Source organism: Callithrix jacchus, chromosome 12, assembly GCF_049354715.1.
Source record: "Callithrix jacchus isolate 240 chromosome 12, calJac240_pri, whole genome shotgun sequence".
NCBI classification, from domain to species: Eukaryota; Metazoa; Chordata; class Mammalia; order Primates; family Cebidae; genus Callithrix; species Callithrix jacchus.
The window spans coordinates 115,669,309-115,696,331 of NC_133513.1; the positions used below are offsets into that span (position 1 = coordinate 115,669,309).

Here is a 27,023-nt window from a genome sequence, read left to right on the forward strand (position 1 = left end):
TTATTCACTCACACCTACACTCATTCATTCACCTGCTTCAAGGACAATTTCTTGGGCTTCTCTGGGTGGCCAAGGAGACAGTGAGGGACCAGATGGGCAGGATCCCTGCCCTCTAAAATCTCCTGTCCGGCAGTCTCCAAGATGTCGGAAGTGAATAAAGGTGGATGGAATGAAGTTCGGGAATTCCTAAATGGAAAGTGTTGTGCTATGTGTTCAAGTCAAATGAGTACCTGTAGTAAGAAGGAGCATTTCTTGGAACCTCCCCTCCTTTTTCGTATATCCCATAATATTCCTCCATACCGTGAATGCTTATGAAAGGGTAAGTGAACCAAGTGGAAAATCATTCATGGGATTCATTTCTTTTTTTTTTTTTTTTCTATTTTATCCTGCGTTGTGAATTTTTTTTTTTTTTTTGAGGGAAAAAGAGAAGAAGGGGAAAAAAAGAAAAAGAGGGAAAAAGGAATATTACTTCATTCCTAAAATGGGTTTCAATAATGGCCGATCAATATTTTGAGTGTTTAAAGTGGTTAATGCATATTTTATGTGTTTAAAATGGAGACCTCTATTGTGTTTATTTGTTCTGGCTCTGAGTTCAAGTCCTGGATATCATTATCAATTTGTTGTCTCGTTGAATCTAAATCTCATTATGTGTCTTATGTATCTGGGTGTTAAGATCTCTTATTGTTGCATTAATCCTTTTACCCTTGCATCCTTGTAGCTTTGAAATCTATTTTATTAAGTGTGAGAATTGCAACTCCTGCTATTTATTTATTTATTTTTGCTCTCCATTTGGTTGGTGAGTTTTTTCCCATCCCCTTGTTTTGAGTCTTTGTATATCTTTAGATACATCGTTAGATTTTGTGGATAATGTATATTTTGTGTGTTTAAAATGGAGAGCTCTATTGAGTTTATTTGTTCTGGATCTTAGTTCCAGTCCTGGATATCGTTATCAATTTTCTGTCTCGTTGAATCTAAATCTCATTATGGGTCTTATGTATCTGGGTGTTAAGATCTCTTATTATTACATTAATCCTTTTATCCTTGTATCCTTGTAGTTTGAAATCTATTTTGTCAAATGTGAAAATTGCAACTCCTGCTTTTTATTTATTTATTTTTGCTCTCCATTTGGTTGGTACATTTTTTTTTTCCAACCCTTTATTTTGAGTCTATGTACATCTTTGGATATACTGTTAGATTTTGTCTGTATCTTTTGATTGGGGGATTTGGTCGATTTAAATTTAGGGTTGCTGCCGTTTGATATTAACTGGCTATTTTGTCCTTTTGTTGATAAAAATTCTTCTTTATGTTAATGCTCTTTACTTTTTGGTGTATTTTTAGAAAGGGTCATACTGGTTGTTCCTTTCTGTGTATAATGCTTCTTTTAGAAGTTCTTGTAAAGCAGGCCTGGTGGTAATAAAATCTCTGAGTACTTGCTTGTTCCTAAAAAATTTTATTTTTCCTTCAAATGTAAAGCTTAAATTGGCAGGATATGAAATTCTGGGCTGAAAGTTCTGTTGATTAAGTGTATTGAATATTGGCCCCCACTCTCTTCTAGCTTGTAGGGTTTCCGTTGACAGATCTGCTGTAAGCCTAATAGGCTTACCTTTATGGGTAACTTGATCTTTCTCTCTGGCTGCCCTTAATATTTTCTCCTTCGTTTCGATCTTGGTGAATCTAACGATTATGTGCCTTGGGGTTGGTCTTCTTGAGGAATATCTTTGTGGTGTCCTCTGTATTGCCTGGGGTTGAATAGTGTCCTGCTTTGCTAAATTAGGAAAATTTTCCTGGATAATGTCCTGGAGAGTATTTTCCAGCTTGAATTCATTCTCTCCGTCACATTCATGTACACCAATCAAGTGTATATTAGTTCTTTTCACATAGTCCCATATTGCTTGGAGACTTTGCTCATTCCTTTTTATCCTTTTTTCTCTATTCTTGTCTTGTTTTGTTTCATTAAGTTGATCTTCGACCTCTGATACCCTTTCTTCTGCTTGATCCATTCGGCTGTTTAAGCTTGTACATATTTCACTAAGTTCTCGTGTTGTATTTTTCATAAGTTCATTTGTATTCCTCTCTATATTGTCTATTCTTTTCAACATTTCATCGAACCTTTTTTCCAAGTTCTTAGTTTCTTTACATTGGGTTAGAACAAGTTCTTTTAACTCCCAGAAGTTTCTTATCATCCACCTTTTGAAGCCTACTTCAGATAATGGAACACAGTCCTTTCCATCAGGGCTTGTTCCGTTACTGATGAGTCCTTTTCCATCAGGGCTTGTTCGGTTGCTGATGAGTCCTTTTCCATCAGGGCTTGTTCCGTTGCTGATGGGTTCTGATTTTGAGTATACTCGGCCTTCTTAGGCTGTTTTTTTCCGTTCATTGTAGATGAACCGCCTTTCTAATTAGTTTTCTGAGTCGACGTCCGACTTATTGATTCCCAGTGCTGGGATCCGAGCAACCCACTGTGGCGGCCTAAATAGCAGCGATAAGACTGATGGTGCCCTTCTGCCCGGGAACCTCTGGTCTGGCTTCCCTCTTGAGTCCGCAACAAGCGGCTCTGACTTCCCGGAGCTCCAAACTCCGGTCAGTAGGGGAAGCAGTCCCGTTGGCTCTGCATGAAGAGCTGCTGCACCGAGACGCCGGCAAAACCGCTGCGGCGGCCACAAGAGGCGCTGGTGACCCGTGGGGCTCCTCCACTGGGAATCGGCTGATCAGTGAGTGACGAAAATTCGTCCAAAAGTGTGGCGTCGTCTCGTTCTCTGGGCTTTCACTGGGAGCTACAATCCTGAGCTGTTAGTGGTTGGCCATCTTGGATCCGGGATTCATTTCTCTAGAATGTTTTGTTTCTTCTTCCGGCGCTTTCAGGGATGTATGCCTACCGGCTTGACGTCCTGAAGACAGAGATGGTATCTCGTAGCTTTTTTTCCTGATTCCTGATGCAATTCAATATAAAGAAGAGATCAGGGCAGGAGATGGTCTGCCTGGTTTGTTTGCTTCTTAAACCTCAGGCTCTTTATCTGAGTGAATGAAGGAATGAATGAATATTCCATCTAAACCAAGAGAAGGCATTAGCTGCTCTGCAGAGGGAAGAGATGGATTTCTCCTGGGGATCTTACAGGTTTCAATTCCTTTTTTTGTGGAGTTCACACAGTGAGATTCAACCCCACAAACGTTTTTGAGCGGATGCCTCATTCTGGGAATCCTGAAATGACTGGGGCCGGGCCTTTAATCTGGAGCATCTGGTAGCGTTGTTGAGGAGGGGCCTGGCGTCCTGAAGAGGCACTCCAGTGTGTTTGGTCAGACTGTGGGGTTAGGTGGCTGTGGCAGATGAGAGATGAGGAGTTACAGGCAGAGCCCACTGGTAGAGCCTCTTAGAGCCAGCTAAGGAATCTGGCCTTGACCTGAAGGTGGTGGGGTGAAAAGTCCAGCTTTCCCTGAGATTCCTCATGCCCCTTCCATGGTATGTATCACCCACTGTCAGCCCAGCATAGCCTTGTGATGTATAACTATGGAATCATAGCTCATTTACACAGAGAATTTCTGAGCAGCTATTTTCTGGTGTGGTCCAGGAAGGTTTCTCTGACCTGAATGCTGGAAGAGCAGCTTCCCTCTTGAAGTGGGGCCTCTGGTCACTTTCTGTCTCCAAGCCTCAGCTGCCCTACCTTAGGAGCAGACTGGAAGCCACATCTAGCCTTCAGAACTCTCCCCTCAGCTGATCCAGAGATGAACCAAGAATGGCAGGTTCTTCAGTCTCCTTTCCCCTCCCACTGCCTTGTTTTGAATGCCAGAGCAGGAAGGGCTCTGCAGATACTGAGCCAAACCTTTCATTCCACTGATGAGCAAACAGCCTTGCCTGAAGTTGATGGGACCTGCCCAAGATTCTCCAGATAATTGTGGTGGGGCTGGGATTCTAGGGCAGAGGCCAGGGCAGGCCTGCACACAGCTGGGCTGGGTCTTGCCTGCCTTTGAGAGGCTGATGGTGCAGTTGGCAGGGTGTGGCACCATAGGGTCTGTGCGTGTGTGTGTGTGTGTGTGTAACAGAAGTGCCCCAGGTCACTCTGAAAGCTTCACAATGTTCCGGTACTGAATGAGACCTCACAGGTTATCTCAGCTGAGCTCCCAGGCAGTGGGGAAATTGCCAGATGACTGCTTAATTCTGAATCACACGTACCCGAGGCCTCCCATCTTTGAGGTGTGCAGTGTGTGCACACAGCTTCCACTGGGTAATATTTCTTTGACTCTCATGTCAACTTCTTCATTGGCACTTGGGCTAGAGTCACAGCTGGGATTATGGCTGTCACATATATGTACCAGCACATATATGCACATATGTGTATGCACACACATGCTCACATACATCCACACGGAGCACCTCCCTGGTTGTCACTTGGGCTCCTCCAGGCTCACAGGCCCGGAAGAGCATTTTCTTGCCTCCATGCAGGGCTGAACTTCCTCTGTGCTCAATTACCTTGTCCTTTAGAATTTCTGGAAATGTTGGGAGGCCGAGGCGGGTGGATCATGAGGTCAAGAGATTGAGACCATCCTGGTCAACATGGTGAATCCCCGTCTCTACTAAAAATACAAAAAATTAGCTGGGCATAGTGGCGCGTGCCTGTAATCCCAGCTACTCAGGAGGCTGAGGCAGGAGAATTGCCTGAACCCAGGAGGCAGAGGTTGCGGTGAGCCGAGATCGCGCCATTGCACTCCAGCCTGGGTAACAAGAGCGAAATTCCGTCTCAAAAAAAAAAAAATTCTGGAAATGGAAAGCCCCCACCTGCCTGAGCCAGAGGTGAGCCTGGGTGGCTTTCTTTGCTTCCTTTGGTCTGGGAAATCTGATCATTCCAGTCCAGTCCAGCCAATGAGTTTGACAGTGTGGAAGAGGAAGCATAAGAGAAGGTGCCAGCCTTCTGGGGCATTCATTCCTCCCTGGCAGCTCCAAGCCCAGCTAGTGTTCCCTGTAGATTTTGACAGATAAAAGCTGGCATCTAAAGGCTCCTGAGCCCCGTGAGGGTGGGGCCCGAGCCTCCTGTTCAGCCCCCTCACACCTTGGGCTTCACCCTCTGCTGACTGGTGAGGCCATGTGCTCCAGGAGGAAAGGGCTTCCATCTGTCCCTGGTGGCATTTCCAGAACCAGCAGCGCAGGTTGTCACAGAGCTGGCACTCAGGATGGATTTGATGGGGAGGGCTGCGACCTGTCAGTCTGTTGTTTCACGGGAGATAGAGGGAGGCAAGGAACCAGGTAGAAGAAGGCATGGGAATCAAAACTAAGGCAGTATGGGGGGAGGAGCAATCAGGGTGGCTTCCAAGAGGAGGTTGTGCTGCAGCTGAGCTTGGAAGAATTACAGCAGTCAAAGAGGGAGAGAGGGGGGACAGGGCGGAGCAGCAACAAACTGGGATGGGCCTGGCCACTAAGACTCAATACAGCTTCGATGGCCAGAGGTTTGGATGAGCCCAGGTCATGCAGGACCTTGTAGCCACATGAGTAGGTCTTGGTTCAGTCAGCAGAGCGGGGAGCCTGGGTGTGGGAGGGGAGAGTGGCAGAGTCTCTGCAGTTGAGGCTGAGCCCCTCCTGTGTGAAGGATGTGGGATGGCTGCAAGGCAGGGAGGCCAGCTTTTGAGAGGCTATGCCGAGGCTCAGCTGAGAGACCAGGAGGGTCTGAAGGAGGCAGGGGAAGTGGGAGCAGGAGGAGGGCAGGCTCAAGAGACAGCCAAGGTACGGGATTGACAGGACCCAGCAGTCCTAGAAGCCAAAGTGCCCAGGAAATGACAGCAGCGCCCCGTGTTTCCTTAGCACAGGTTTCTCCAGTACTCAAGACACCACCTCATGGATAGTCGGTCTCATGGTGTGAAGGGCCAATCCTAGCACACGAGGGGGTAAAGTGCCTTGGTCGTGACCAGATTACTTATTCACTGATAATTTCTTAACTTCTTCTAGTAAAGGCTTTGAGTGGCTTCCATGAATACATGAAATAAGGCAACAGAATGCCAAATTATTATTTTTTTTAAGGAGAAAGAAAAAGATGGAAAGGCTAAAATTGTATGCTAACTCTAATAACCCATGCTCTTCCTAAAATGGGCCACACCTCCAGCTCTGGACTTGGTAGCAGCAGATAAAAAGGGACACTTGATCAGTGACATGAGATAAAAATAAAAACCAGATAAAAGTTTAAAAAACAAATCACTTGGCCGGGCACGGTGGCGTGTGCCTGTATGTAGTCCCAGCTACTCAGGAGGCTGTGGTGGGAGGATCGCTCAAGCCCAGGAGTTCTGGGCTGTAGTGCGTTATGCCAATCGGGTGTCTGCACTGAGTTCTGCATCAATATGGTGACCTCCCAGGAGTGGGGGACCACAAGTTTGCCTAAGGAGGGGTGATCCAGCCCAGGTCGGAAACAGAGCAGGTCAAAACTCCCGTGCTGATCAGTAGTGGGAGCACACCTGTGAATAGCCATTTCACTCCAGACTGGGCAACATAGTGAGACCCCGTCCCTTAAAAAAAAAAAAAAAAAACACTTGGGAGAATTACAGCTACTGTTAGTATTAAAACTGTGAATGTCTTCAGCAGATGACCCCAAACGACCTAATGATCGATGTCCTCAACAATATCCATAGAATATCCATAAATAGAACAATGAATCTTGTAATGTTTTTTTTCCCTGATGTTGGCAAAAGCAGAACATCAAAATATAACTCAGTAAAAGCTGCCCTCTCGGGATGTGGTTGTTGGTGGCAACGAGACCCCAGCTGCCTTCTGGTCTGGCCTCTTGAAGGCTACATTTTAGAATAAGTGCAGAAGGTGCTAGATGTCGTTGAAGCCTCTGCCTGTGAGCAGTGTGTGTCTCAGCTGAGCTTAGGACAACCACTGAGTCATAATGAGTTCCAAGCTGTGCTTCAATATGAGATCCCAGTGGCTATTCTCAGGTGTCCTGTTCAATGAATGAACATCCTGTGAGGCAATTTTGCTGAAGAGAGGTTACCATTAGCTGGGAAATTTCAGTCACTGAAACGTCTGTGACCCTAACTGCCACAGAGCACACCAACCACCCTCCATCTGCCCCGGCCCATGCCCTTCTTGGAGGGAGGCAAAGAACCAGGTAGAAGAAGGAAGTCATGGAAATCAAAGCTAAGGGGGTATGTGGAGAGGAGCAATCAGGGAGACTTCCAAGAGGAAGTGCTGCCGGAACTGAGCCCAGACGAATTACAGTAGTCAAAGAGGGAGAGAGAGGGGGCAGTGTGGAGCAGTGTCAAACTCACTGCCCTGCAGCTAGGCCAGCCCTGACATCCCCTCAAAGCCTGGCACCTGCTCCTGCCCCAGGAACTTTGCATACGCTGTTTCCTCTCCTTGGGATGCTGGTCTTCCAATCCCTGGCCTGACCAATGCTTGGTCTGCCTCTTTCAGGTTTTAAGTGCCATTCTTCTGACTGCTGATCCCTTTTCTGATTTGACCACACTAGGCTGAAGTCCCCATTTTCTGCCTTCTCATCACCTGTTCTTTAACTGTTTAACCCTTAACATAACTGTTAAATGTGGTTATCTGTCTGAAAGTTGAGTTAACATGTCACCTCACTGGCCTATCAGTTTTGTTCTTTGCACGAGGACCTCGCTGGGTGCCTAGCACGTAGCACATGCTCAGTGAATAGATCCTTCGTGGGCGGGTGAGCCAAACCAACAGGTCCTAGTCATAAGCACACAGAGACTTTCATCTGAAAGCTTCTTTTTGATTCCATTTGTGCACAGAGTGGAAAGGGGCCTAAGGCCCCTCTAGTGGCACCATAAGGCTCTGTACAGACAGACGGTCCTCAGGAAGGGGGTGACCAGAGGGCCAAGTCAGCTAAAATCGAATCTTAGCTCAGCACCTGGTGGCACTTCAGCTTTGAGCAGTAATCCTGTTCCTTGCTATAGGGTTTTTGTTTTGTTTTCGCCTGAAGGATGTGATCTCTGGCCTCATCTCCCAGCCCAGAGCTATTTCTAAGAAGCCATGCTGGTCTTGTCCTCTGGCCAAATGTCCATATCGCTAAAGCAAGGCTCCCTTCCATGTGAAAGGTCTCTGTTGCTTTTACACTGTTGGTAGGAGTGTAAATTAATTCAACCATTGTGGAAGATAGTGAAGACAGTGTTGGCGATTCCTTAAGGATCTAGCAATAGAAATACCATTTGACCCAGCAATCCCATTACTCAGTATATACCCAAAGGACTATACATCATTCTTCTATAAAGACACATGCACACGTATGTTTATTGCAGCACTGTTTGCAATAGCAAACACTTGGAACCAACCCAAATGCCCATCAATGATAGACTGGATAAAGAAAATGTGGCACATACACACCATGGAATACTATGCAGCCACAAAAAGGATGAGTTCATGTCCTTGGCAGGGACATGGATAAAGCTAGAAATCATCATTCTCAGCAAACTCACACAGGAACAGAAAAACAAACACCATATGTTCTCACTCATTAGTGGATATTGAGCAGTGAGAACACATGGACACAGGGAGGGGAACATCACACACTGGGGCCTGTTGGGGGTTGGGGGGCTAGGGGAGGGATACCAGGGAGTGGGGGATAGGGGAGGGATAGCATTGGGAGAAATACCTAACGTAGAGGACGGGGTGAGGGATGTAGCCAGCCACCGTGGCACGTGCATACCTATGTAACCTGCACGTTCTGTACGTGTACGCCAGAAGTTAAAGTATAATAAAAAGAAACAAGAAAAAAAAGAACCTCTGGGACTTCTCACGTCTCCAAAAGCTGCACGGGGCTTCTCCAGAAACTGCAGTTCTCTCTGTAGGTGCCTGGACGTGATGATGGCCGGTCTCACGCCAACCACCATCAGGAAATTCTATGAGGCTGGCTGCAAGGTGAGAATAATCCGGATAGGGCACGGGACCCCTGGCAGGGGGACTTCAGGAGCAGCCCAGATGCTGGGATTTCACCCACCAGGCCAAGTTCTCCCCAGAATATCTATTTGACATCACCATATATTTTATTTTGCCACATGAACACATTTGTTTTAAAAAAGACTTTTTATTGTTAAAAGGATGTTTTAGCATCAAAAAAGTAGAAAGACTTTAATCTGAGGTGGGGAAGAAGCAGCAGAGCCTTTCTCACTGAAACAGCAGAAGAGCTTCCAGGACGTTCTTGCTGGAGCTGTGAGGTCTGGACCCACCTGGGTCTAGTCAGTGTGCCAGAGTTAGGAATAAATGATAGAACCCAATGCTTATTCTCAGAGGAGAAAACAGAGCCACAGAGGGCAGCAACCTCAGTGCCTGGGGAAACCAGCTGGGTCGAAACCCCAGGCCTCGTGACTCCAGCTCCCCCTGTGTGGCCATCAATGGCCTGGGGGTTACCAGTCAGCATGCCACAGTTTCCTATTGTCACGTCCTCCCCTTCACCCCCCTGGCAATTCCAAGGCCACTTGTGGTGGCATCTGCATTCTGGTCAGCATTTCTCAGCACCTCTTGGGCTGCAGAAGCACCCCAGGCCCTGCAGCTATTCGAGGTGTGCTAAGACTCTCTCAAGGTCCCTGGGGGGAAGCCTTTTCTACTTCCCCTGCCCTTTAATTCTTGCTTTTTGGGTGTGTTCACACCGTAGCCTCAGAACTCCCTCGAGCACACCCCCTGAGCCCTCCATGATCAGCCACTGACTTGGGCCAGTGTGCAAGGCCTATGGGGGGTTCGCATCCGGCTCTGCCACTTATGAGTTGTGTGACTGGTAACAGGCAAGAGCAGGAACCTGGGAGTATGTTTCCCCACTAGTAACATAGGGAAGACTATGAACCCATCTCATAGGTTTTCAGTGAGGATTGATTTAAATCAGCCAAGTGCAGCGGCTCCAGCGTAGAAAAAAACACTTTGAAAACGGTATCCGCTGTAATTCACGTATTTTGTAGAAAACATTTGAGCGTGTCTGCAGCGACTCTCCCTCGGAGCACACATGTAGCGTCCTCGCAGGCCAGCAGAGGGCGCCAAGAGTTCAGGACTTCATTAACTGGCTTTTCTTGTCTTAGTACAAGGAAGAGCAGCTCACCACGGCCTGCGAGAAGTGGCTGGAAATGAACTTGGTTCCTCTGCTGGGGACACACGTCCACCTCTGCAGAGTCCCGCAGGACCTGCTCCACAAAGTGCTGAAGTCTCCCAGGTCAGAGCTGGCTCTGAGAGGGGCTTGGGAGAAGGTGGGGGCTAACCTGGGGGGGATGGGCTCTGGGGGAGGCTGCACTCACGCCTTAGCATCCTGGCCTCCCGGACAGTTGGGCCTCGGCTGGGGCTGGAACTCAGGGTGCTGTGTGCGGCCTTGGGAACAGGGGTCACTTCACGCTCCTTCTTGTGGGTAGGGACCCTCTGAGTCCCTGTTGTCTCATTACTCGCCTGGGTAGGAAAAATGAAAGACTTAATTACCTAAGTAATTTTTAGAAAAAATCCTGACAACATTAATGCACACTCATTATAGAAAATAAAATCTCTCGCCCTGAATCATTTACATCTCCAGCCCTGACTCCTCTGCTGAATAATTCTAGACCCACATGTCTGACTGCCTGCTTGACCTCTCTGGCAATTAGAGTTAAAACCCAAATCTCAGTGCCCCTGCCCTTTCCTGCACCCAAGCCTGCCCCCAGTGTTCCTCCACCATCTGACTAGCAGATCAAGCTAGAGCCTTGAGAGTCCTGGACACCACTTTGGCCGCACCCCGACCCTGGGGTCATTTCTACTTCCCAATCAAGTCCAGCGCTATGGACCTCTCTCCGCTGGTAGCAGCCCCAGCCCAAGACCGGAGCTCCAGGGTCTCTTATTTGGACCAAGGTGACCTCTAACTGTCTTGCTTCCGGTCTAGACCCCCTTCTAATCGCATCTCTAGCCAACAGCCTTTGCCTCTGGACCTGGCTCTTTGATCTCACACAGCGTGAGTGCAGCCACCGGCGACCCCCGGAAACTTCCCTGCTGAACACCTCCCCATACCAGGCCCCAGTTCATGCCCATCCTCCTGCCTGAAATGCCTGTCCTCTGCCAGCTCTCCTTCTCCTTTGCAGAAATTCAAGGAGATATTCCCCCATGCCAGGCTTTTTAGGTTATTTCCAATCTTTTACCAATACAAATAGCACACTGGTGAACATCCTTCAACATTTATCTTCATCTCAGATTCTTTCCCCACATTGAATTCCCAGAAGTGAAATGACTAAGTCAAAAGAACTTTCTATTTTATACTTGTGTCTTAAACATTTGTATTTGCGAAAAAGAATTTCCAAACTTACAGAAAAGTTGCAAGAATAATGCATAGATTGTATACACCCTGTGCCGTCAATCACGCTAGAGTTCAATTTCTGCCCTGCTTGTTATATCATCTGCATCTCTGCGTGTATCTATATACACACTTGTTTTTTTTCTGAAATATTAATATTTGGGGTAAGTCACATTTATTAAGGTCCTTTACTCCACATGCTTCAGTGTTTATTTCCTAAGAAGAAGAATTTTTTGGAAATTATAGTGCAGTTATCAACTTGAAAAAATTTACATTGATGTAATACTTGAACGTCACTTGCCCAATACTGTCTTTCATAGTGTTTTTTTCTCCAGTGCAGGATTCTGTTAGGACCACTTAGTTGTCATATCTCTTTAGGACTTTATTCAAAAAGATCTTGGTACTCATTTCCAAGTTACCCAAATTTTATTACCTTTGAGGAAATTTCAAAAGTGAAAACTACATTCCACTGAAAATCCTAGTAGAATATTAGAAAATGAGTGTTTACTCATGTTTATGTGTGGAAAGTGTTCTGGTTTCAGAAATTAGATTTGGAAAGATTTATTCCACTGTTGGTTTGAAGTGGCTACATAGCATGTAATGCCCTGACATTTGCAGAGATGCGAGTCAGGTAGAACGGAGTTCTGGGATGGAGGGAAGGAGACCATATTCTGTAGGAAGCCCCCGGGAATCCCAGCTTCAGGCCAGCTCAGGACATTGGGTGCACTTCTAAAGTCATTCCGGGGTGTTCTCTGCTTTCCCCCACTCAGGCGCTCCCCTACTCCCCAGTGGAGCAAAGTTGCGTAATTGTTGAAGAAAAGATAAACATGGCATCTCTTAGAGTTTTCATAATGTCCCTCCCTTGGAAAGGCTGAGCTGTCACACCCTGGCAGCATTAACTTGGTTAAAGAGAAAAAAATGTCTGACCACAACCAGAACGTTAGTGGTGGCATAAGCCTGACAGACGCACGCTGGGCAGGAAAAGAGGTCAAGAGCATTACGTGTCAAGTGTCTAGACTCACCGGCCTGGCAGACATGACTGATGTGGAAAATGGGTCCTGCTCCTCCGGCCCCTCCCCAGGAGCTGTCTGAACAGATAGTCTATCACTGAAGGGGGAAGAGCCCTGTGTGGCTCCCTTCAGGAAGGAGGAGGCTTGTTAGAAGTTTCACCTGCTAGGGCTTCTCGTATGGGGTGCTTGTGAGTTTCAGGCTGCTGGCCCGTGGATTTGGCACCATGGTCCACAGCTGGTTCACAATGAACCTTTCTCGAGCTAACATTGTGACGTGTGCTGTGTGCTGTGTGTGCTGTCCCTTTCTATCCTCACCACCCCCTGTGGTGGGCACAGTTGTTATCCCTGATATAAGAGGGCTAATGAGCGGGGCAGGGCCTCCACTGGCTCCAAAGTCCAATCTTGCCCTGGGTGCTGCGCCCCTCATCGCTGGTCATGAAGGCCAAGGTTACCAGCAACTGAAAGGACGTAGTGAGAACTGATGGTCCCAAGGAGCCACGTGGCCCCAGAGTGGGATGTGTGGAATGCAGACTCCAGCGTCAGGGATGGAGTGGCCTTTGGCCTGACTTCTCTGCCCCTCCAGCTGTGGGGCCAGTCCCCCAGTTTGTGGTCACAGGTGTTTGGAACAGCGTCCATTTTTTTTAGTGAAGGCTGCAGCTTCTGGGCCATTTGGCTGTCTCTATCCGAAGTCCCTCGAGCTCATCTTCCTTCAGGTTTTGTTTTCCATCATGTAAACCACCTGGGGTAAAACAGGCTACAGTTTTTCTAACCTCTTGGGCCTCTGGTTTTAATTTACTTGCCTGGCATTTGGTTTTCAGTTAATTTTCTTCATAGAGGTCACTGCTGGGTTACCCTGTTCTACTAACTCTAATACTAAGAAACTTTCATTCCAAGTTGTTTTCCTGGAAGCCTAGCTCCTCACGGACTTAGGAGGTTAGGGACCTCAGAGCACCATCTAGCTCCCATCTCAACAAAAGATGACCTTGCAACCAGCAGCACTGCCTGCCTGTGTTTCCAATTCTCCCTGACTTCCCGTCTGTGACCCGAGAAGTCTCGGGGTCTCAAGAATTCCCCAAGAAGAGCTATGCATGGCCTCTTTGTCACATTTGTTCCACAACCTGCCCTTCAGCATGGGACAAGGTTCCCATGGGTGTCTGGGACACCTCTGGGCAACCATCTCAAATGTAATAGTCCCTGAACCCAGTGCTTCTTTAGCTAATACTAACAATACCCACCAATTATTAAGCACTAGTTGTATACAGAACACTCTGTGTGGGTTATCCAGACTGAATCCTATAGCAGCCTAATGAGGTGGATACTATTATTGGTGCTTCTTGCCTGTGGGATAGAGATTATAGGAAACCATGGGATCAGCTGACAGTCTCTCCATGCAACATGGGAGTTGGGGTTTGAACCCACATCTGAGTGGCTTAAATCCCATGGTCATTACTGGCCCACTGATGTGCTGTGCATGAGGCCTTCATTTTCCTCACTGATGGTCAAGAACAATAAGGATATTAATATTATTTTTACTGTAAAAAAGTGTAAAAGTAGGATGATAATACAAAATGCAGTTGTTCTCATCTCCCCAAATGAACGAATGTTGGTATTTTTTCTTAAATTGAGACATCAAACCTTTCCAGTGAAGCAGAAGTCATCTATGTGCCCCTCCCAGTCCCATTCCCTGCTCATTTTCTGCCTCCTTCCCCTCCTAAAGACAATTAAACCACTGTTAGGAACTTGTGCAGATTTCATCTACTTGATTTTCCTCTTGCCACATAAATAATACTGGCTTGAAAGATTTAAACTTGAAATACGTGTTCTCATCGTGATTGCAACATCCCGCAACTTATCCGCTTATTCGTGTGTTGTGTTCTCTCCATGCTGATATTTACATATCTGATTAGCATTTTAACTTTTAATTGTACATGGTTCTGTTGGATGAATGCACAGTGATCTCTTTTCATTCCCTTCCTAATGGCCTTTTGTTTTCTTTTGTTTGTTTGTTTGCCAAGACAAGTGATGCAGCAGTGGGCATCCTTGTTCATATCTTACTCACGTGGTCGTGGCTTTCTCTATGGTCTATATGCACAAGAAGGCCTTTATTATTTAGATATAATTTTCTCAGTGAAAAATAGAGGGCAGTGTCTTATGAAGAGCATTGTTTTTTTTCTCTAAAGAACAGATATCAGTTACATTCCAGTGGCTGCTTGTGAGTGCCAGTAAACACACATGGTGCAGCCCAGGGAGGGAGGGTTAAGCCCTTGTGAGTTCTGTCTTGATTGAGGCCATCAGAGCTCTTAGTTAAATAAAAAGTTGTATGAATGTCTTTGGTGTGGTTATCTGTTGCAGAAACGAATACTTTCAGGTCTGATATTGACCTAAAGACAGAGGAATTTGCTTTAATAATTATCCTTCATAAATAATAGAACCAGGATTCTGATTCATGGATTTCCCAAGAACTCCCCCATGTTGCTGCTAGCTCCTCTTTAGTAAGACCTCAAAGGACCTTCTGGGCTTGAAGACCTCAGGTGTGGAGTTTCCATTGGAAGTCCCTCCATTTCGCCAGCCCCGCTGACAAAGTTCTTCATGGGGACATCATACCAAGTGGCTCTGTGGAGAGTGTCCCCTTCCTGCCTCACGATGATTGCCTAGATGGTGACAAACTTGGTCCTGTCTGACCGGAGTCAAAGTCCGTGCATGTGTAGGTGGTCTGAAAACCAAAGGAGAGGACAGAGACAGTTTTACTCTGTTCAGAAATAGCATGAGAGGTGGGTGACACTTCCAGTATCCTTTAGAGTCACGATTTGCCTTTCGTGCCACCCACCATAACCACAGACAGTGGTTGAATGAAGAAGTGGTGACATATTTTAAGGCCAGGGTGCTATGTCCATGGTCAGAGACTGAAAATATCAGTGGGTTTAAGAAGGGTTGAAATGGTTGCAAAGGTAACCAACCGTCAGAGGCTGCTAGAGAAGGGGTCTGGGAAACAGCCACACTTACAGAGCTGCCGCAATGGGGTAGCAGCTATTCTTTGGCAATGCTCATTTCTGGAGGAGAGGCCTTATGCTGCAGCAGGCACTGCACAGGCTCTGGAGCTAGGACCTGACCCTTCCATGTATGCATAAGAGCTTCCAGCCGCTGAGCATGTCATGATGTGCCAGGCACTGTACTAGGCACTTTGTGTGTGTGTAGTCATTAGAATGACGGCCCCACAGTGTCCACATCCCACTCTCTGGAACCCATGAATATGTTAGGTTGTATGGCAAAGGAAACTAAGGTTGCAGAGGGAACTAAGGTCACTAATCAGCTGATTCTTTTCTTTCTTTCTTTCTTTCTTTTTGAGATGGAGTCTCACTCTGTCGCCCAGGCTGGGGTGCAGTGGCACAATCTCGGCTCACTGCAACCTCCGCCTCCCAGGTTCAAGCGATTCTCTGCGTCAGCCTCCTGAGTAGCTGGGATTATAGGCGTGAGCCACTGTGCCTGGCCCTTCTTTCCAACTCTTATTTTGGGTTTGGGGTACATGCACAGGTTGTTACATGAGTAAATTGCATGCCACAGAGATTTGGTGTACAGATAATTTTGTCACCCGTCGTTTGGATGTGTATCCCCACCAAATCTCATGTTGAATTGTAATACCCGGTATTGGAGGTGAGGCCTGATGAGAGGTGATTGAATCGTGAGGGTAGATTTCTCACTAATGGGGCTTAGCACCATCCTCTTAGTGCTGTTCTCCTGATAGTGAGTTCACTTGAGATCTGCTCATTTAAAAGCATGTGGCACCTCCTGCCTCACCGTCTCCTGCTCCTGCTCTAGCTGTGTGACATCCTCCTCCCACTTTTCCTTCTGCCAAAATGATAAGTTTCCTGAGGCCTCTCCAGAAGCCAAGCAGATGCCAGCATTGTGCTTTCTGTACAGTCCATAGAATTGTGAGCCAATTAAACCTCTTTTCTTTACAAATTATCCAGTCTCAGACATTTCTTGATACAAATTAAAGAACAGAATAATGCCACCCTATACATAGTTTTTCAATCCTCACCCTCTTCCTACACACCACCATCAAGTAGGCCCTTATTTGTGTCCATGTGTATTCAATGTTTAAGCTCCCACTGCATAAGTGAGAATATGCAGTATTTAGTTTTCTATTTCTTGTGTCAATTTGCTTGGGATAATGGCCTCCAGCTTTCCCCATGTTGCTACAAAGGACAGGCCTTCGTTCTTTTTTATGGTTGTATAGTATTTTATGGTGTATATGTACCACATTTTTTTTTACCCAGTCCACTACTGATGGGCAGCTAGGTTGATTCCATGTCTTCGCTATAGTGAATAGTGTCAGCTTACTTTAAAATGAGGAGCTTATTCTGGATGATCTGGGTGGGCCCAGTATGATCACAAGGACTTTGTAAATGTGAAGAAGGAGGCCAAAGAGTCAGAACCATAGAAAGATTTGAAGATACTGAACTGCTGACTTAAAGACTGAGAAAGAGGCCACAGGTAAAGGAATGTGGGTGGCTTCTGGGTGTTGGAAAAGGCCAAGGAAACAATTCTCCCTCGAGCCTCTGGAAGAAATAAAGCCCTGCTGACAGCTTGATCTCACCTTGTTTCGTATTTCTGACCTTCAGAATGATGAGAAAATACATTCGTGTTGTTTCGAACCACTTGGTTTATGACAGTTTGTTATGGGAGCGAAAGGAAACTCATCCACTCACCTCATCCCCTCTGCACCACTCTCCTCTGAGCAGCTGCTGTGGTCACACTTTCACAGATGAGGACACTGCAGCTGCAGGGCAGTTAAGCAACTCGCACGAGGTTCCACAGCCAGTTTGGCAAGGAACTGAGATTCCAACCTGGCCTGTACCCAGGTCTGAGCCCAGAATTGTGTGACCTTGGATAAGTTATTCAGGGTTCAGCCCTCAATCATGGCTAGAACTGAGGTGGGGCAAGTGAGGCACTCACCTTGGTGCAAAATTTAAGGGAGCGTCAAAAAAACTTAGTCAACAAGATGTAGTGTATTTTAGTGTAATGTATTAGAATTAAAATTGATGCAAAAACGCCATGATGAACAAAAAATACTAAAATTTCAAATAAACATAGGGTTAATTGCAATTTCTACATCTATAAAAGTAAGGACTATATCCTAACTTTGCAGGATGGTTGTGTGGAATTAAATGAAAGAATCTACAGAAAACATCTTGGGAACACCTGGCACATAGTAAGAGCTCATTAAATGATGATCGTTGTTTTGCAGGGGCACAGATGGTGCGTGAAAACCTGGCCCCAGTGCCAGGCTGCTGAGATTCACATTCTAGTTCTGCCATTTCCCAGTTGAGGGTCCTTGAGCAAGCTGTTTAACTGCTTAAAGTCTGAGGCTACCTTCAGAATCAAGGGTGGTGTCACCTCATTCTCAAACTCATTCTAACCATTTTCTTACAAGCAGCATGATTTTGTGCTATTTCTAAAATTTCTTCTCAATCTTTTTATTTTGGCCAGGTTGTTTACCTTTAGTGAATTCCGTCTTCTGAAAACGATACTTTTTTGGGTCTTCCTGCAACTAAACCACAAGATTATGGCAATTCCGACTTATGAAACCATGCTGACGTTTTTTAAGAGGTAACATAACTTAGTGTTGATTGATGAAATGCACAAATACTGAAATGTAAAACACTGCTCATAATGTCACAGGGGAAAAGCATCGGTGATATAATTTTTCATAGCATCATTCAGAGGGCAGTTTTTTTTGTTTTTAATGGGGCCTAAGATTATAGGATGCTTTCAGAACACCAGATTATCTAGAAAAGTAAATAACGAGTAGGTGTTGGACTATGAGATGATCAGGTGCTTCTGGGAACTTGTGTCCAGAAATGGGCATGATACAAAAGGTACTCCTCTGTTCAGGAAAATGACCACTCTACCCTCACCTTTAAAACTTCAGTAAAAAAACAATCAGCTTTCTCAGGTTGAATAAAATTCATTTTTTAATGTACCTAAATCAGGCCAGGTCATTCACATTTATATTTCTCTAGGTAACACATAAAATTCTGGGTTTTCTGGACAAAGGAAAAAAGCAATTGAATGAGCAAAGGTTTAACAGCATTAACCCAGTTTCTTATACTCTCTAAACTTCTCCATTTTAAAGGAAGATAACAATTATGATGATAATAGTGGGCACCACTGAAATATGCTTTACCGGGTACTGTCACTCTGATAGGCACTATCAATTCATTATCCCATTTAATCTACGTAATACCGATGGCTGGTTTTGTTATTCCCACTTTACAGATGGGGAAACTGATATAGAAATGCAGTATCTTGTCAGGGATCATGTAGGTGATAAGGAGTGGAGCCGAAATTGAGCCCAGATCTGCCAATGCCCAAGATGCTTTGCTGCCCATTCCTGGAACAGCAGATAGGATTGATTCGTCTCCTGTGCCCACAAAAGCTGGTGTAGTAGCTCACTGAGGATCTGCCTCAAACTGTGGAAGTAACCAGTGGCGTAACCTTGGCAGGTTTCTGCTTCTGTTCCCCACGTCCTCAGGAATGAGGGCTTCCAAGGGTGATGAGGCGAGTTTAAGGAAGTGGAGTAAAGATGCTTCATTTCTTTTGCATATGTGAGTTTAGCAGATAATCACACCTTCCCATATTAATCGGTGGATTGACCTGTTTAAGCCAAGTTTCATTTGCATTGTCTTGAAGCATTTAATTCATTTCTGGAACATCTGTGCACTGTGTTAACTAAAGAGCCCATTTTTTCTGGCTGTCTTGTTATTTGAGGAAAGCAGTACTCAGTGTCGGAATTATATGTACTTTGTTTAGTTTCCATATAATTTACTTTGAACCCAAATGTCTTACCCGCCCTCCCCCACTCTTTTAATAGCCTATGAGACACTTTTTTCCAATGAGTCATGCACACCAGGAGGAATTGCTGTTTGGCTCCAGGTCAGCTCTCGTACTGGAAATGTCTTAGCACTGGGAGATAGGAAAAGAGCTAGAATGTGGTGATTCATTAGAGCTGTGTTTTTAATGCGGGAGAAGCAAGTGAGGAGGAGGGAGTGCAGGTATGGGCCCCCTGCCGCAGTTGCTGTCACTCCTGAGCCAGAGACTCCACAGCTCTTCCCCCGAGTGCCGGGCACATGGGTGTCTCTCACCACCACAGCTTTGCTTCTGTTTTCCTTTTGAATCTACGTTGACTTGTCCCAGACCTCGCATCTCCATGCATTTCCCCAAGCCCCCGATCCTGTACAGTTTTCTTTGTTGGAAACCATTTGCTTCTTTCCAAGTCATGTCATTGCCTCGACCTAAGCAGTGACAACAAATCTTTCAACAGGGCCAAGTCCTCTCGCTATAGTATGGGGGTGACTCCAGACAGCCAGAGCCTGCTGTGTCCCTTCCCCGACCTCCCCCTTCCCTGCTCAGCCCTCCACTCTCTCCAGCAAGCTCTGGATCGGACTGGGAGAAAAGATGGGAAAATGAGGGGCTTGGATGCTCTCCCCGGCACACTGTGCAGGCCCACTCTGCCAGCACAGAGGACCCTGTGGCCCACTCTTAGCATTGAGGATGGTTCTCCTCCTGCTCAGCTCATCTCCTGCTCCAGAGTGGTAGCACCTCGAAGTTGTGCCCTTGTCAGTAGCCTCCATCTCCCAAATGTATCTCCTGAGTCTCGGGCTCCCTCACCTGAGATCTGACCTGGCTGCTCCTGCTTTCTCCAGCCCCCACCTGCTCTGCCTCCTCTCTCTGTGTGTGATGGGCTGTGCTGCCCAGCCCCTGATGAACCCTGCAGTTCATGTATATATCCTGCCCCTCCCAGGGACATCATAAGCAGCTTCAACAAAGGGCTTATAATCCTTCCTCTTGCCCCGACTTGCCTGGTACCTCATTAGACATATATAATGGCTTACTGAACTATGAGTCTCCATCAGACTTTTTTTCTTTTCTGTTTTTTTTTTTTTTTTTTTTGAGACAGGGTCTTGCTCTGTCACCCAGGTTGGAGTACAGTGGCATGATCATAGCTCACTACAGCCTCAAACTCCTAGGTTCAAGTGATCCTCTCACCTCAGTTTCCTGAGTAGCTGAGACTATAGGTGCATGTCACCACATCTGGCTAATTGTAAAAATTATTATTTGTAGAAACAGGGTCACTCTGTTGCCCAGGCTGGTCTCAAACTTCTGGTCTCAAGTGATCCTCCCACCTTGGCCTCCCAAAGCACTGGGATTACAGGCATGAGCCACTGTGCTGGGTACTATTTTTTTTTTCTTTTTTGAGGCAGGGACTCACTCTGTCACCCAGGCTGGAGTGCAGTGACACTATCTTGGCTGGCTGCAACCTCTGCCTCCCAGGTTCAAGCAATTCTAGTGCCTCAGCCTCCCGAATAGCTGTGGCTAGAGATGCGTGCCACCACACCCAACTAATTTTTGTATTTGTAGTAGAGATGAGGTTTCACCATGTTGGCCAGGCTGGTCTCAAACTCCTGGCCTGAGGTGGTCCTCCCACCTTGGCCTCCCAAAGCACTAGGATTGCAGGTGTGAGCCACTTTGCTGGGTTCATTTTTATGTAGCTCAGTTCATCTCAGAGAAGTGGGTCTTAAATGCTGATGGAAAATTCAGAGAATGCCATGTGTGTGGCAACTTGAAATCACAGCGATAGCAGACAAATTTCTATTTTTGTCGATGGGGGGGTGCCCATTGAGTGCACTAGCCCAAGAAAGATTCTCAGCTTTGCTCTAGGCTCTGAGAAGAAGAATGTCGCAGTAGATGAGCGGTATCTATCCTGGAGGCAGGAGCCAGGCTTGGTGGCACCCTGATTCCACATTTGCCATTCTCTGCAGAGGATCCCCAGGGCTGACCAGCGGCAGTGTGGGGGCCTTGTAGCTGCTGGCCTAGCAGGGCTGGTGGCCGGAGGGCTCGGCTGCCCTAAGGCTCCTCTGCTCCCTGTGGAGGTGGAGGGAGACTGCAGGGAGTCACAGCCTGGGCCAGCATTGCGTCACCAGGGGCGTTGAGCTACAAAGTTCAAAGGGGCAAAGGGAACAGCTAATCAAGGAAGCTCCAGTGGTCGCTGACCGGGATGTGCCAGGAGCATTTCAAAGTGAGACAGAGGAGCAGACCCCCGGGGAGACAGGCTGGGGAATGAGAAGAAAGGAAGCTATTTGGCCCAATTTTTAAAATTGCCAATATTGATAGAATAAATGACAGAGCAATCTACTTCCAGCAGAAGGGGACATTTTGAGGCCATCACATTATGGGAACTCACAAGATGGAACTGCTCTTTCCTAACGTGTCAGTAGTGGGGCAAGCTGAACAAATATTAGCTCACCCGGCCCTTGACCCTGCTAGGAAAGAAGCTGAGCAGCAGCTGCGGGCATGGCCTCGGCCAGCCCAGCATCCGGAAAGGAGGGTCGAGAGCCATCAGCTGAGTAAAATGAGTCACACGCCCCTTTCCTCATCTGTCTCAGCAGAGTCCGGAAGACAGGCTAAGAGGGAATGTAGTTGAATAATTGCCTTCTCCAGCGACAACTGTACCCAAAAATAAAGACATACGTCCAAGTCTTTTCAACTCTCCCATTTTTTTTTTTTTTTGTTCATTGAGTTTCTTGGTCAATCTTTCATTCATTCAACAAATATTTTTTGAACATGTGCCTCAGACACTGATCTAATGTTGAAGAAGTTTCTTTGCCTAGTGAGATGTTTAGAAACAACTTCAAGTTTATTGCGATCCAAGAACATCAGTGTAAGAAGGAAACATAAACACACAAATGCCTGCAAACATACACCTATGTGCAGATAAACGCATACACAATTACACACACCTAAAGTGCACGTGCACACGCGCGCACACACACACACACACACACACCCCTCTACACTCTTCAGTCCGTTTTCCTGGCAATAGCTAGTTTAGAAAAACAAATAGGCTGTCCAGAATTAAATTTAACATCTCCTTGTAGGAAAAAACAAAAAATGTAAGCAAAGCTGTTGCCTTCATCCATGAAGGAAAAGTCATCATTTCATTCCACTTGGTATTCTGAGAAGTTCAGAAAAGCTGTGAAAACCTGTAATTGGAGAAAGGCCAGAAGCAGGCAAATTTTCAACTTTTTAAAAGAACATTTTAAAATCAAGGCATAAAATTCATACAGGAAAGTGCGTGAACCTTAAATGAACAGCTCAATGAGTTTCTACAAAGTGAACACACCTGTGTAACCAGACCAGCACAGGGGACATGGCCAGCTCCTAAAGCTTCTTATGCCAGTCCCTACCTCTTCTACCAAAAGGAAACAGTATCCTGACCTGTTTTACTACTGACACGTCTTTTCTTTTTTTGAACTTTGTGTAAGTGGAATTGTGTGGCATACACTGTTAAATGTCTGGCTTCTTTTACGCAATAGTGTATCTGTAACATCCATCCATGTGGCTGCATGTAGCAATAGCTTGTTCATTCTCATAGAAAATGTCATTATATGATTATACCACAGTTTGTTCAGATGTTGGTGGACATGTTCAGCCACTAGGAATAGTATTGCTGTGTACAATCACGAACACGTCTGTGGTACACATAATTAAGTGTTCTGTGGGGTAAAACCTAGGAGTAGAATTACTATGTCACTGGGCATGAATAAGTTTAACTTTAGTAAATGCTGCCAACCAGTTTTGTAAAGTGGCTGTGCTAATTCCATAACCATCAGCGCATGAGAATTCCGGTTTTTCCATATCTTTGCCAACACTAGGCATCTTCAGTCTTTCATCTCTCCCTTTCCTCCCCTTCCCTTTCCTTTCTTCTCGCTCTGTCTCCGAGGCTGGAATGCAGTGGCACAATCTCACCAACTTCCACCTCCCAGATTCAAGCGATTCTCCTGCCTCAGCCTCCCCAGTAGCTGGGACTACAGGCATCCACTACTACACCCAGCTAATTTTTATATTTTTAGTAGAGATGGTGTTTTGCTATGTTTGCCAGGCTGGTCTTGAACTCCCAACCTCAGGTGATCCACCCACCTCGGCCTCACAAAGTGCTGGGATTACAAGTGTGAGCCACCATGCCTGGCCAGTTTTTCACTTTTCTAATGGATGGATACTGGAACTAATTTGCGTATTCCCTTTTAATTTACGTTACCCTGCTAATGAGGTTGACCATTTCTTTATTTGTCAGCCACTGGGCATCTTCTTTAGTGAGGTGCCTGCTCAAGTCTTTACCCATCTTTTCTATTGGTCAGTCATGTTCTTTTCTATCTTCTGGTCCATGTCCTTGGATATATGAATTCCAAATACCTTCTCTCTGTGGTTGGCTTTCTTCCTTGCATAATGGTCTTTTTTTTTTTTTTTTTGAGTCAGAGTCTCACTCTGTTGCCCAGGCTGGAGTACAGTTGGCACAATCTCTTCTCACTGCAACCTCCGCCTCCTGGGTACAAGCTATTATCCTGCCTCAGCCTCCTGAATAACTGGAATTACAGGCATGTGCCACCATACCAGGCTAATTTTTTGTATTTTTCTTAGAGACGGGGTTTCACTATGTTAGCCAGGCTGGTCTCGAACTCTTGATCTCAGGTGATCTGCCCGCCTCGGCCTCACAAAATGCTGGGATTACAGGCACGAGTCACTGTGCCTGGCCTCATAATGGTCTTTTGATGAACAAAATTTTAAATTTTAAGGCAGTCCAATCTAGCAAGCCTTTCTTTTATAGTTAGTGCCTTTTTAAAAAACGGAGTCTTGCTCTGCTGCTCAGGCTGGAGTGCAATGGTACCACCTCAGCTTACTGCAACCTCCATCTCTTGGGTTCAAAAGATTTTCCTGCCTCAGTCTCCTGAGTAGCTGGGATTACAGGTGCACACCACCATGCCTGGCTAGTTTTTATATTTTTAGTAGAGATGGGGTTTCACCATGTTGGTCAGGCTGGTCTTGATCCACCCGCCTTGGCCTCCCAAAGTGCTGGGATTACAGGTATGAGCCACTGCACCTGGCCTATAGTTGGTGCTATTTAAGAATCTTTGCCTATTCTAATGCCATGTGGATATTCTCTTATTTTCTTCTAGAGGCTGCATTGTCTTACCTTGAATTTAGATCTAGAGTCCATCCAGACGTATTTTTTAAAGTATGATATGAGGGAGGGGCCATGGTCACGGTCCTTCTTTTCATAAGGATGCACAAGTGATCCAGCACCATTTATTGGAAAGGCCATGCTTGGCGTACTGCTCTGCAGTGTCACCTTTGTCATAACATAAGTTATATGCTATGTGTTACATGTTAGTGTCACACAACTATACCTATGACACACGCATCATTGTTAGTGTCTCTATTCTGTGTCATTAGTCTTGCCTATCCTTGAACAAGTACTACACTTTCTCAGTTACTGTTTCATTATAAATCTTGAGATGGAATAAGACATCCACCAATTTTCTTCTTCTCCCAGATTACCTTGGTCATTCTTGGTCCTTTGGATTTTCACATATTTACTTTAGAATCAAATTGTCAAATTTCACCAAAAAAAGAAAAAATGGAGAGAAAAATGCTGAGATTTTGACTGGGAAGACATTGAATATATAGATCAATTTGGGGAAAATTGACCTCTTTACAATACTGAGATTTGTAATCCATAAAATGGTATAAATCTTTGTCTTTTGAAATTTCTCAACCAGGCCCGGTGGTTCACACTGGTAATTCCAGCACTTTGGGAGGCCAAGGCAGGAGGATCTCCTGAGGCCAGGGGTTGGAGACCAACCTGGGCAATATAGTGAGACCTCGTCACAAAAAATTAAAAAATTAACTGGGCATGGTGGCACCCTCCTGTAGTCCCAGCTACTTTAGAGGCTGAGGCAGGAGGATCACTTGAGCCTGGGAGGTTGAGGCTGCAGTGAGCTGTGATTGTGCCAATCACTAGATGACAAAGTGAGACCCTGTCTCAAAAAAAATAAAAATAAAATTTCTCTCAGTAAAATTTAGTAGTTTATTGAATAGAAGTGTTGCTCACCTTCTGTTACATTTATTTCTAAGTGTGGAATGTGTGCTGACTCTATGGTAAATGGTATCATTTAAAACTTTTATATTCTAATTGTTCATTGCTGACATATAGAAGTACAATCGTTTTTGTATATTGACTTTGTGTTCAGATATTGATAGATTTTCTTGTTAATTTCAGTAGTCTGTATATTCTCTTATATGTTTTCTGTGTATAATTATGTGATTTTAAAGAATAATACTAGAGTTATCTCTTCCTTTCCAAATCTCGTGTCTTTCACTTATTTTTCTTTCCTTATTGCAGTAGGTAGACTCTCCAGTACCATGTTGAGTAGATGTGCTGATAATGAACATCTTTTCGTTTTCTTCCCAGTCTCAGGAAAAAAGCTTTCATTAATTCCCCAATCCATGTATGACGTTTGCTGTGGGTTTGGTGTAGATGCTCTTACAGTTTTGAAAATCCCCTCCTATTTCTAGAGTTTTGAATCATGAGTGAATCTTTGCAGCTTTACTAAATGGTTTTCAGAGTCTATCAAAATGGTACATAGTTTTCTCCTTTTTGCTGTTAATTTGGTAAAATATATCGATTTTTAAAGCAATAAACTTTGAGGTATGATTTAATTACAGCAAAATGAGTACATTTTAAACGTACATTTGATGACTTTGATAAAGAGGTATGCCTGTTTAACCAGCACTGCAATCAAGGTATAGAATTGTTGATTTATTTTTTAATAGTGAACCAACTGCGTATTCCCAGAATGAAACCAACTAGGTCAAGCAATGTTGTCCTCTTTTATGTCACTGAATTCTATTTGCTGACTATTTAGAGTTTTTGCCTATATATTCATGAGAGATATTAGCTTGAAATTTCCCTTTCTTGGTGTATCCTTGCTAGCTTTTAATTAATATTGAGGTTACACTAGTCTTATCAAATAAGTGTAAAAGCAGTCCCTCTTTTTCTGTTTCTAGAAGAGTTTGAGAGAGACTGCTGTTTTGTCTTCCTAAATATTTAGAAGAATTTATCAGTAAAGCCATTTGGGCTTGAGATTTTGGAAGACTTTTAGTTATAGATAGAATTTTTCTCTATATATGTAGTATTATTCAGATTTTATGGGTCTTTTTATGTCAATTTTAGTTATCTTTTGTTTTTTAAGGAATGTGTTCTTTTCATCTAAATTGTTTTATGTTTATTGCCACCAGTAATTAACAGACTTTAGAGCTTTTTTGAGGAATAATTGGAACTCAATAAACTACATATAGCTAAGCCTTCAATTTGATGAGTTCTGATATACGGAAGTACCTATAAAATGATCATTACAGTAAAAATAATGAAAACATCCATCCCACACAAAGGTTTCCTTATGACACTTAATAATCCCCTCTTAGTCCAGCTTGGTGCCTCACTCTTGTAATCCCAGCACTTTGGGAGGCCGAGGTGGGCGGATTACCTGAGGTTGGAAGTTCAAGACCAGCCTGGCCAACATGGTGAAACTATGTCTCTGCTAAAAATACAAAGTTGGGTGTGGTGGCCCACCTCTGTAATCCCAGCTACTTGGGAGGCTAAGGCATGAGAATTACTTGAACCTGGGAGGCGGAGGTTGCAGTGAGCTGAGATTGTACCCCTGTATTCCAGCCTGGGTGACTGAGCAAGACTCCAACTTAAAAAAACAAAAAACAAAACTCCACTTATCTTCTTTTCCCCAGCTCCACCACCACCATTCCTGGGCAAACATAGATCTGCTTCTTGTCACTCTAGATTTGTTTGCACTTTCTAGAATGTTGTATAGTCATGCATCACTGAACAACTAGGATGTGTTCTGAGACATGCATTGTTAGGCTATTTCAT

At 45.1% G+C, this 27,023-nt stretch overlaps 1 protein-coding gene across 8 annotated transcripts in view; it reads left to right on the forward strand.

The window, feature by feature from the left end:
• The window catches only part of BTBD16 (BTB domain containing 16), a 69,691-nt gene that overhangs the window by 20,819 nt on the left and 21,849 nt on the right, over positions 1 to 27,023 (forward strand). For all 8 annotated transcript variants that reach the window (XM_035269336.3, XM_078346695.1, XM_078346696.1 and 5 more), the window contains 3 exons: positions 8,788 to 8,857; positions 10,006 to 10,136; positions 17,732 to 17,851. In XM_035269336.3, coding sequence (XP_035125227.3) covers positions 8,788 to 8,857; positions 10,006 to 10,136; positions 17,732 to 17,851 — 321 coding nt within the window. The remainder of the gene's footprint in view (positions 1 to 8,787; positions 8,858 to 10,005; positions 10,137 to 17,731; positions 17,852 to 27,023) is intronic.